A 12,009-nucleotide genomic window follows, 5' to 3' on the forward strand; every position below is an offset into this window, starting at 1 on the left:
CCATGGATAAAGATGATAATATTTTACATAATGAGAGTTATCTCATCTGGCATTTCTGCTCATGTTTATTGCCCAGAGAGATCACTGACAACTTAAGAAAAACCATGCATTTTACTCAACTCAAACCTAAATCATTCAACAAATATTAATGGGGCACCTAAAATGTATTAGGCTTGGGAGAGACTGTTTTTACACACACACACACACACACACACACACACACAAAACCATAAATGCCATAAAGACTAAGATAAACAGAATTTACATAAACAAATTCTTAAAAAAAATTTGTTAAATATCTTTTTGTATATCAATTGAATTATAGCATATGTAGTAGTTTGGGAGAAAACCCTTGCTATGTATACAACAGACAGAAGATTAATTACCAGAATACATATAAAAAGAACCATAGATATCCCCAAAAGTCAAATGAACAAGAGGTATGAAATCCAAATAACAAAAAATGGCAATAGACTTTCATTCATTGTAAAAGTGTGGGAAGAGAAATTGCATACACATGAAAATATATATCCAAATGTAAATAAATGTAGGTATATATGTAGACACAGATAAATATACATGAAAAAAAGAAGGACTGAGGATCTGGAATGTTGATAGTATAGTATAAGTGCTCAAGCACTGTTGGTGAAAGCGATAATGGCTTCAGTCTTTTTGGATGGAAGTTTTTGAAAATATCTACCAAAATATGATTTGGGTCAAATCCATTGACCCAATAAATCTACTTCTATGAATATATCTAGTCAATAATAACAGAAATATCTAACACTAAATGATATCTAACACTAGTTGCCAGCCACTGTTCTAAGTGATTTATATATCTTTTTTCATTTAGTTTCAAAAATCTCTGAGGATGGCCATATTATTATAAATCCCATTTGACAGTTAGGAAAGTAAGTACAAAGAGCTTAAGTAAATACAGTGGGGTTACATGGAACCAAGATTTGAACTAACCCAAGCAGTCTGCTTCCAGGATTCTCTTTCTTAATGCTGCTACATTTTTCAGAATTAACCTCCCAAGTTCATCAAAATGTTATTTCAATAATGTTTTTGGAATTTTTTATAATAGCAAACAACTGGTAATGCTGTATATTGCTATGATTAGATAAGCTTTGATACATCTATATATTATAATACAATTTAGCTATAGAGTCAAATGATACAATCTTTTGTGAATTAAACATAAAATACTGAAGAACATATTCAGTTAAAAAAATGAAAATAGTACTCATTATATGTTCTTATTTACTTCTATATGTGTGTATATGTATGTATATTCATGCAAATGCATAGGAAGAGGATTTGAAGGAAGGCTGACAGGGGTGGTGATGAAAGCATTTTATTTGCATCTGATATATATACTACAATTTTTAAAAATATGAGCTCAATGAGCGCTACATAAAAATGGAACCAAACAAACACATTAAAAAAATAACAGATACAGTTCCTTTATAGCTTAGTGGAGGGAAAAAAAAGTACTTTAAAAATAGGTAAATGCTACAACTGGGGAAGTACATGGAACCATTGGAGCTCCTGGGGGGAAATCATACCAAACTTGATTCATGGATGATGATGGTATTTTAGGAGGAGGTGGCAGCATTCACTCATTCATTAAATACTGTTTTAGACATATGCAAAAACCTAAAAGTGTCAGGAAGCGTGTTGAGCTTTGGGTCTGAATATGGTTCTACATGGTTGGTATGTGGACTGCTAGGGTTGAAAGTATAGGGTGAAAAGTTAACTAAATCACATAGGGCCTTGTTGGCCATGTTCTAAACTTTTGACTTTGCGTTAAGGTGAGTGAGAGATCAAAGTTTATGAAGGTTCTCTAGTAGCACTGTAAGAGTGAGTGCAATGTGGGCAAGCTTTGAGGCAGGGAGAACCATCAGGACAATCAAGAAGTTATCAGGATGCAGGATTCATGTGAAAATGAAGATAACTGATGAACTAGAGAAGGCAATGGCACCCCACTCCAGTACTCTTGCCTGGAAAATCCCATGAACAGAGGAGCCTGGTGGGCTGCAGTCCATGGGGTCGCTAAGAGTCGGACACGACTGAGCGATTTCACTTTCACTTTTCACTTCCATGCATTGGAGAAGGAAATGGCAACCCACTCCAGTGTTCTTGCCTGGAGAATCCCAGGGACGGGGGATCCTGGTGGGCTGCCATTTGTGGGGTTGCACAGAGTTGGACACGACTGAAGTGACTTAGCAGCTTAGCAGCAGAGAGAACTCAGTAAGTAGAATAGAAAGAACTTGAAGATTCATTTGACTTTGAAGTTTCTGAGTGAGGAGTAGGAAACTAGGAAAATGTAAACAGTTTTTATAAGTATCCCCTTCAATTCTCATCTGTATGTTCCTCACGCACTAAGTACTTAATAATATTTTCCATTTAAACTAATTAACTGTGATGATCTAGGCAGTTCACTGTTTAAAGGCAAAGGCAATATTTTTTTCATGCTGTGTCCCTTTTCCTGGCACAGTGCAAATCAAGAACTTAATAATTCTCATCAGATGAAGACAGAAGCAAAGCAGGTTCATTATTATAAAAATACAAATAAATACACATGAAATACTAGTAACAAAACCAACAATAAAAACTGACCAGTGACTGGCCACAGTGAGGAAAAGCAGTTGTCTGTCCACTACACCAACAATATTGAATACAAGTGTCATCATTTACTTCAACATTTAGCATTTCAAGGGATCACAGAGGCATATAAATTATGTGTGTTACAATAAAGCATGTCAAAATGATTGAGAATTTCCTCCTCATAATATCATATTCACTCAGTGATATCATGTTTGATACTGATGAAAAAACACTTATTAAGTAACAAAAATTCAAAATTCATAGGTACATATGTGTTTTCAGACGTGCCATACTCTTTTCAGATGTATTCGTGTTAACTCAACCCAAAACTGATATACACGGATTATTTAAAAAAAAAACCTGCATGCTGCACATTTTGCTGGAAACATCAAAACCTGTGCTTATGATATCAGCCAGAAACTACATTTTTATGACTTATGAAAGAAATTAGGCCCTACATTCAAAGGGCTGGTTATTAAATATTGTTATCTTTTAAACAAATCAGCATGCTGAAAACATTTGTATTTTCAGATACAAATTTCAATAGAAATTAACGTGGACCTTAAACATTAATAAAAGATCCAAAAATGCTATTAATAAAGATTACCTTTGCTGAGCTAATTTTCCTAAAGTATTTTTAAAAGGTTAGCACTAGAGAGTTAACTTTCAAAATAAGTTCAACAAACCTTCTTTAAATATGTGGTTTATGTTTACATGAGATACAGATGAAAATATGATAATAACGTCAAGGAAAATAAGTTGTTTTCCCAGTTACATATAAATACCTTTGTTTGGGAGTCTTTACCATTTTATTTTCAATTTGTGCTCAAAACAAGAGCACAGCGGCCTATTAAGAAAAGGAAGAAGAACAACTGGAGGTTATATAAGGACAGCTGCTTCTAATCATCATGTCAACTGATACACAGTTAGAAATCTACCTCTCCAAAGAAAGAAAATCAATATTTATAGAACAGCCAGCATGTCAAATATACAGTCAGTGCTGTGACTCCACTCTATTAAAGTTCTTAAGCTTTTTACCTGTGACCAATAGGAAAAAAAAAAAAAATGTTGCCATTTATAATGGGATGTTCTGTGTAGAGTGGTTTCTGCTTACATCACATCACTTCAAAGGATTTGCTAGGACAATCAGATTGGCTCAAGCTGAAACAGCCCAATTACTAGTAAGAACCGCCTCAGGCTTTAAAAGCCTACAGGGCTTTAAAAATCGATGATGCTATAGTATTTGCATCCTTAAAAAGACAGCCGAAAAGCAAACTAAACAAATGCTGAAAATGCATGCCTCAGCACTATTTCAAAGTATTGCTTCTCTTCATTCATATATCCATTTAGGGGACATAATTAGACATTGCAACTCTATCAATATTGCCAAAGGGTAATGGGCATACGGAAGACAGGACATATAGTAAATATTTTGAAAAAAGCAAGTAAAAGTAATTCACACATGTATCTATTTATATGTCTCCTTTTAACGTTAAATTATTGGGGGTCATGAGAAAACATAAATCGACATGTGTAAAAGTAATCATTTTAAGTTTATGAGCTCTTAAGCTGCTTTATTAGAAAATGTTATTGTCCTCCTAAATTGTGCCTATTAGATGTTTATATTAGTCCTGGAAGATACAAACATATGACTGTATGTGCCAATAATTATGGTAGAATCATATAACATAAAGCACACAGGTAAGCCGATGGAACCTTTTCTGGTGGCAGAGTCAGAGGAATGAGAATGCAGGTATATGAAAAGTATGTTTCACCACTCTTTTGTCAGTGGATCTGCTATCAAGGGTTGGAATAGAGAGCTGGGACAAAGTGTTCCGATTTGCTGCGATTATTATGAAGGGATTCCTTGGTACAGAGCAGACATCCATAGAGAATTCCATAGAAAAGAAGAAACAAAACGGACCCCCCTTTAAAATTTCAGTCATTCATTCAGAACTTATTGTTCTAATTATTCAACACATATATTTTTCAAGGACTATAAAGTGACAGGAAGGTTTCTAAGCACTGTAACACTGGTCTCTGAACTACTTTGGCTATAGAGATAGGTAATAAAAATAAAACAATATAGCACACAGTAAGAATTGATTGGCCATTGTATCAAAACTGCAAGAAATACACTTTTGGGAGAGAAAGAGTACCCATTTAGTTCAAGACAGAACTGAAGCATCCTTAAACCAATCAATAAAGTAGAAAGGTAGTATTTTATAGAGCATATTGGAAGGAAGCAAAATTGTCAACATTCAATCACAAAGACTCAGTACTTAAAGATCACATTTGAACAACTACATAAGTGGAGAATAAGATTTTATACTAGAAGCCCTGGTATAAAAAATGGGAGTCTCCTTATAAAATATTTTGGAAAAATGAACAGATACACAGAGGTAATTCTAGAAAGAACTGTAACATTTTCCTTAACCAGATTTTTATGGAGTTTCTGGAGAGTTAAAATTTACTATAAACTTTTTAGATTTTTCATAAACCTGTATTTGTGTGTGTGTGTGTTTATGTACACTATAGAAAAGGATGTAATTCTAAGTGTAAATGCACATGCATGTATCCCTCCGATCTACCCCCACACCAATTTCTCTTCATACAAACTTAAGTGAAAAACAGAAACCCCATGATTTTAGATGATAGCAAAGAAATTTATGATTTGAAGAGTCACAGAAACTGTCAGTAATGACAAAAATAGTTACCCACTCAAAGAAGGCTTTCCATCATACAAATGACAGATTCCTGACTTCCTCAATACAACCTATTTTATCTGTTTTTGCATGATCTGAAACCTGCCTAGGGCTAGAATAGTTTATAGGCATCCAACTCTAGTTTCCAGCCTACTTCCCATCTTCCTTTTCCACTGAGAAGCAATTTATTGTTTCAGATTTGTGATTTTCTCTCTTTGCCCATATGGAGCAGGCAGGTTCCACACTCAGCAATGCTGTCTCTGAGACATACAAAATCATAAATGCCCCTAAGGAAATTCCCAGATATTTTTCAGCGTATAACTCAGAAGTCCTTTTATCGCTTTCCAAAGTACCTTTCTGGGCTTAAATGACCCAATTTTATAAGAATAAACCTTCCAAATGATATTTATTGTAATGAAAAAACTACATTTTCCAGAATATACAAACAGTCCCTGTTGAGCAGCAAGTCATTAGTTCCAGATAGCAGGCATTCTTTTTCACCTTTAAACTCTGAAGCTTGTCATTTCACTACATTATGAGAAATGGTTCTACCATTTATCTGCCTTTTTCATTCAATGTGAAATTATACAAAAGACTAACACCTGGCTTCACAAATAATATTCATGAGTAAATATAATACACATAGTTACAATTATTCGCAATTACTTATATTCCTGAATGTATACTGTATATAATCACACATAACACATTTCTTTCTTCCATTACTTCTTTTTTCATGTTTGAGCTTATGTATCTCTCAAGTAATGATTTGAATTCAAAAAGTATCATCAAAAGAAAATGAAAGGTTATATAAATGTCACTGCTTTGCTGCAAATTTGCATGCTCTCTCTTTGTGAGAGAGCTCAACTTTGTGAACATCTGGACTGGGTTTCTATTATTAACAAGACATACATCTATATGAGAAACAGTGTTCCTGGCAATAGCTTCTTGACACAGGGGAGGATTAAAAACGTGTGAAGAAAGTCCTTCTCCTAATCACACATTTACACATGCACTGCACCAATTTTTCTTTTCTACAGAGTAATACTGGATCTTAACAAGAAAGCTCATACTGCTCATTCTCTTCTTCATCTATAAAAGAAGGATTTTCACAGTTTCATATCTACTTTCAGAACCTGAGCATGTCAATTAGAACCCACACTGACTTTTCTAAACTTGTGATGGATGATAATGTAGAAAAGAGGTTGTGGGCATAGGTTTTTGTTGCTGTTCTTGCAGGCTACATAATAATGGCATTGATGATATAAGTCCTATCATAAACTATCAAAAATAGAACACAACAAATTATTTTACCAATACAGCTGAATTCCTATTATATAATTTATGATTTGCTTTCTTTGTCTAGATTGGAGATCATAAAGGCAACCCTGTCTTCCTCTTATTTGTATCTTGTCATAATGTTTCATTTTTTTACTTAAAAACAATGTGATATCTCAGTTTTTTTTTTATGAAATATGGCTGTTGGAGATATTCTATAAAATTTTAAAGAATGAAATCACTCATAATAACATCATCCAGTAATGGAATTTTCTCACAATGATTTATTTTTTTCTCTTTTAACAGGTTTAAAATTTTTCTCTCTTAATATTTTAATTATTTGTTTTCTTTTAAAATTTGTTTTCAATCAATTTTGAAAAATAAATATTATGCATTATAAAGAAAATTTATAATATATAGAAATTGATAAATAATGTTATAATATAATAATAATAAAAGAACTAATGAAATTACTCATAACCTCACCACCCAGTGATATCCTACATTTACTTCTATTTCCATATCTATCCTACTCTGTAACTAAAGTAGGATGCTATATTATTGTCATATATTATTGCTTTTTCACATATATAGATGAGTAATTTACTGTTATTAAATATTATTTAAAGTAGTTTTTATATCTGCATAATTTTCCATCTTGTTCCTGTGGGAAATCACTCACTCTCTCCCTACTCAGGTATTTAAGAAAATAATGCAGAAAAAAAATCTCTGTAACAACATTAAAAACATTTCTTACCAACCCAGTCAGCATTATGTGTGAAACATAGAAATAAAGACTTCTTTTAAAATTTTTTTCTTAAATTGAACTGATACATGTTAATTAAATTTGGATCTCCTGTATATTGCTTTTTTTATTTTTTAGCATAATACTTGTACTCATAAAGAAACAAACGAGAAAAGAATGTTCAGGCATTTGCGACAAGAATAGTCTTTCTCATTTTAGGTCAAGATTCACCTCACAGGACAACTTTTCAAACACAATCTTCTACAATATTACAGTGATAAACAATACCTTATTTAAAGGAGTGGAATAACAGCAATAATGTAACATATAATCAGCATTCTTAAAACTTGGTTTTCCCATGCAGATGAAAAAAGATGTCAGAATGGCTTACCTGGGGATATGATATAGAAGAAATCTTTAAATTCATCCATCCAAACTTCTGCCAGTCTCCTGTTGTTCTTGTTGATGACATGACCAGTGCCACCAGGGAATGTGTAGGGAGTTGCCTTCCGAAAAACGTGACCAACATGGGAACAAGTCACAATCTCCAATGAGCCTCCACACTGCCAAATCTAGAAGAGAGAGCAATTGCATAATAATCATTGTAGATAATGCAGTAATACTATCTGAGAAGCAACTGAGACTAACTCAGTTAAGGCCAAATCTTCAGATCTTATGTGGTTCAAACAAACATCACATGGACGTAAGATGCAGAACTAGTACACTTGGGTTTGGCAAAGGCTTCTAATCTGGAAGATTTGATATATTTAAATATTGTAGTATTGGAATTGGGGAAGTAAGATGGAATTATTTTTACATGCCTTTATTAGACTACCAAAGTTTTAGTTTGGTATTAGAGTTAACCTAATTTCTATTTAATACATATTTGTTACTCAAAATTTTCTAATAACTGAATTTGTACATGATGAATGCCATGCTCAGTAACTGAATTTGATTTGGAGAAAATCAATTTATTGTACCCAACCACCTGGATTTCTAAATAACTATTTATTTTCAGCTGTCCATATCCCCTGTATCTTAGGCCTTTGACTATGTTTTTGTTAAAACATGATAAGTATCCTTTATATCTGTTCAACATCTATGAAACCTTTAAAGCCCACTCCTAAGATCATTTCTTTTAGGAAGCTCTGTGGGGATACTTAGTATCATGTGACTTTTGTAATTTAAACACACTTGTATTAAGAATGTATTATAATGTATTTTAAACAACTGTTTACTTCACTGTTGCTTCATTAAAACTATAAACTCTTGAAAGACATATGCCATATATTTCTTGGTATCCTGGATTTACTCTTCAGTTGGGGCTAGGTATTAAGTATACATAAAACCGTTCTTTCTTTGTTATTAAAGTGTCTAATGGTTTATGATGTTTATCTTTTTTGCAAATTGTACCTTTTATCATTAAAAAATTCATATTTAATTTAAAATTTAAAAACATTTATTCCTACAAAATTATATAGCCATAGGTTACAATAGTGTGTGTTCATTACATATGTTCATATAAATATATAGATATATATGCACATATACTCATTTATTCATCCCAATAAATAAAACTCATAATTATTGCTATTTTTAATTGGAAAGACTTGATTTTATGCTGTAAATAATATTATTCTTATTTTGAAAGAAAAAGTTTTCTCCTATAGATCTCTCAAGTAATATTCATCTTAGAAGAGGGCGGCGATTGTTCTTGGGTATCAGTAGGAGACATTTAATTTTTCTAGAAAAAATATGATAATTAAATTATACTCATCAATAGTTGTACATTACATGCACAATCTATTCTTTTTCATTTTTTAATTGTTTAAGCAATGTCTTGCTAATAGAAAATATGTTCCAACCCAACACTGAAATGATGGACAATAAAAAAGAGGAATGGAGTTCACCATTCTCTTAGAAAGACAGGATAGTTCTTTCTTAAATAATCAAATTACTTAACTGATCAGAAATCTTCTCATCTTTCTAACAAAAAGTCCATATACTTTCTTTTAATTACACACACCTCTTTATATTCTTCCTTTCTACTAAAATGGAAAAAGTTGATTCCTCTCCCATCAAAGACAAATCAATACTTGTATGTCAGTCTAGGGCATATCCTTTAAGTCTATCTTAACTACTGGTTTAGTCCTCCCTTTGATTTTCTCCTGAAACATCAATTACTTTCCTCATTATTAGATTATGCCTATCTTTGTGTAGTATCTTCTAACACCTATCTTTCAAGCATATTTAAAAGAGATAAACAAACTAAAAATTATAAAACACAACAAAAATCCACCCCTTTATATTCCCATCCAATATTTTTTGTTTCCCTTCACTGTAATTAATATAAAAATTTTATAGATATATATTATATCCTTTCCTCGATTTTCATCCATTTTCCTACTCATTTGTGAAATGCTGTCTATCTCTATAGTTCCACAAAATTGCCATAATGACAATCACAATTTTTTCCTTTGATGAATACTTAGCAGACTCCTTTCTTGGATTCTCTTGCTTTCCATCCTACTACGTCACTATTTATACATTTTCACTCTGAATTTCTATTTAAATGTTGGTATTACTCTTTACTTGCTATCTCAGTGGTCTTACTTGTTATTACTTTATGTATGTTCTGAATACTCAAAACCCGAACAGTAACATCTCAGCCCAAACTTCTCTTGTGGGATCCGGACTTGTGTATCCAAACATCTACTTGTTACCTCCTCTTGCAAGACTCGGAGGCATCCAGTTAAATTTATCTGAAGTAGAATTGTTGATATATCTCCACTTGTCAACCAGGTCTTATTTTCTTTCAGTTTTTTTGTTTCTTTAAATCATCAATAAATGGAGCCACTATTCACCAGGTATTCAATTGAAAAACAAATAAAAAAAAAGACAACATAACTCCCCTTCTCTTCTCTCCCCACCCCCCAAAATATCCCTAGAAGTCATCACTGATTTCTTTTTTTCTTTCATCACTTATGTTTCATCCATTAACAAATCCTGGTGGTGTTATCTATAAAATAATTCTCAACATATTCATCTCTGTCACTACTGCCATCATGCTTGTCCTAATCATCAACAAGGCTTGTCAGTCAACTGTAATAGACTCTTGTCTTTCCACTTTCACTATTGCTGTTCCATAATTTGCTTTGTGCTGAGAAATCAGAGTGATCTTTAAAAATTTTAATCTTGTCATTTTATTCCCCTGCTTTAATCCTTCAATGGTTTCTCATTGCACTGTGAATTAAAGCTTTAAGCTAAACATTACTAGTATTTTTAATAACTGAAAGAGACCAGAAATACATAGAATCTGTTCTAAATGATGTCAGATTAGACAGGAATATTCTTCAGAGCATGATACAACAATTGGAGAAAAAATAACATTTTAAGTTTGTATACTCACTAAAATTCAGACTATGCAATAAACTCTGTTGCAAACAAACCAGTGATTTACAGCTGTCCTCAGGGTTCCCAATTTCTCTTTTTGCAAATATTGGATTAGCATTGTGGTTGTGTGAGGGCACTTATTTCTACTCTGCCACTTCTTGGTCTTACCCTGGTTCTGTAGGATTATGGTTTCTATGCCCTGAGCATGCACACAGAAAGGGAAAATATCCAGTCTGAAATCCTTTAAAAGTAGATTTCCAGTGTTCTCACTCGTAACATGAAAGAGCTGATCTTAGGTGGTCCTCTAACTTGCAATAAGACTTTGTGTGTCCATGTATAGGCATAATGCCGTAATGCTGAAGCTGAAACTCCAACCCTTTGGCCACCTGATGCGAAGAGCTGACTCACTGGAAAAGACCCTGATGCTGGGAAAGGTTGAAGGCGGGAGGAAAAGGGGAAGACAGAGAATGAGATGGTTGGATGGCTTCATCGACTCAATGGTTTGAGTAACATGAGTTTGAATAAACTCCGGGAGAGGGAGGCCTGGCACGCTGCAGTCCACGGGGTCACAGAGTCAGACACGACTGAGCCACTGAACTGAACTAAATGCAGTAATGACTGTTGATTTACAAGACAGAAGGAAAACCTGTCCCTGATGTGGATTCTCACAGATGGAGGCAGCTTTCTGTAGTATATTTAAGAGAGACAAGAGAAGTAGAAGTAACTGTTCCATACTCAGTGAATACTGGCCTGTTTTGCTTGTGGGTCATATACTACTGACTCCTGGAATAAAGTGTATACTTTTCCCATTGCCATCTGTGCTCAAACAATGTGTAAATAAATATTAATATTGCAATTCCTAAGTAAAGCATCTCCCCCATACTTGCATGGAAATAAAAAGATCAAGGTAGAAAAGCATAATATTATGCATTAGTTAAGCTGATATCTGACCATGATAATCCCCGGTTAGTTTACATAAAAACAAAATATTTAACTGACCAGACAGTTACCAAGTACTTAGTAGACATTTGGGGAATGTGAAATGATTAAAAAATAGTTTCCAGAAAACTATATGATTAAATATTAAAATGGAGAAAATTCCAACTGAGTGGAGTCCTTAATGACTATGATAATTTCCCTTAGTGCATCTTCAATAAATATTTGGGAAGGATGGAAGAAAGAAAAGAAAGAAGAAAAAATAAAAAAAGAGTGTGACACAGTCATTAAGAACTTGGGCTTAGAAATAAGCAAAAATAATTTTCTAGCAGCTCTCTTACT

General features: G+C 33.2%; 1 protein-coding gene across 6 annotated transcripts in view; it reads right to left on the reverse strand.

The window, feature by feature from the left end:
* The window catches only part of GALNT13 (polypeptide N-acetylgalactosaminyltransferase 13), a 666,740-nt gene that overhangs the window by 191,297 nt on the left and 463,434 nt on the right, over positions 1–12,009 (reverse strand). For all 6 annotated transcript variants that reach the window (XM_027560425.1, XM_027560416.1, XM_027560436.1 and 3 more), the window contains one exon: positions 7,730–7,910. In XM_027560425.1, the coding sequence (XP_027416226.1) occupies positions 7,730–7,910 (181 nt within the window). The remainder of the gene's footprint in view (positions 1–7,729; positions 7,911–12,009) is intronic.

This window comes from Bos indicus x Bos taurus, chromosome 2 (assembly GCF_003369695.1).
Source record: "Bos indicus x Bos taurus breed Angus x Brahman F1 hybrid chromosome 2, Bos_hybrid_MaternalHap_v2.0, whole genome shotgun sequence".
Lineage (NCBI taxonomy): Eukaryota > Metazoa > Chordata > Mammalia > Artiodactyla > Bovidae > Bos > Bos indicus x Bos taurus.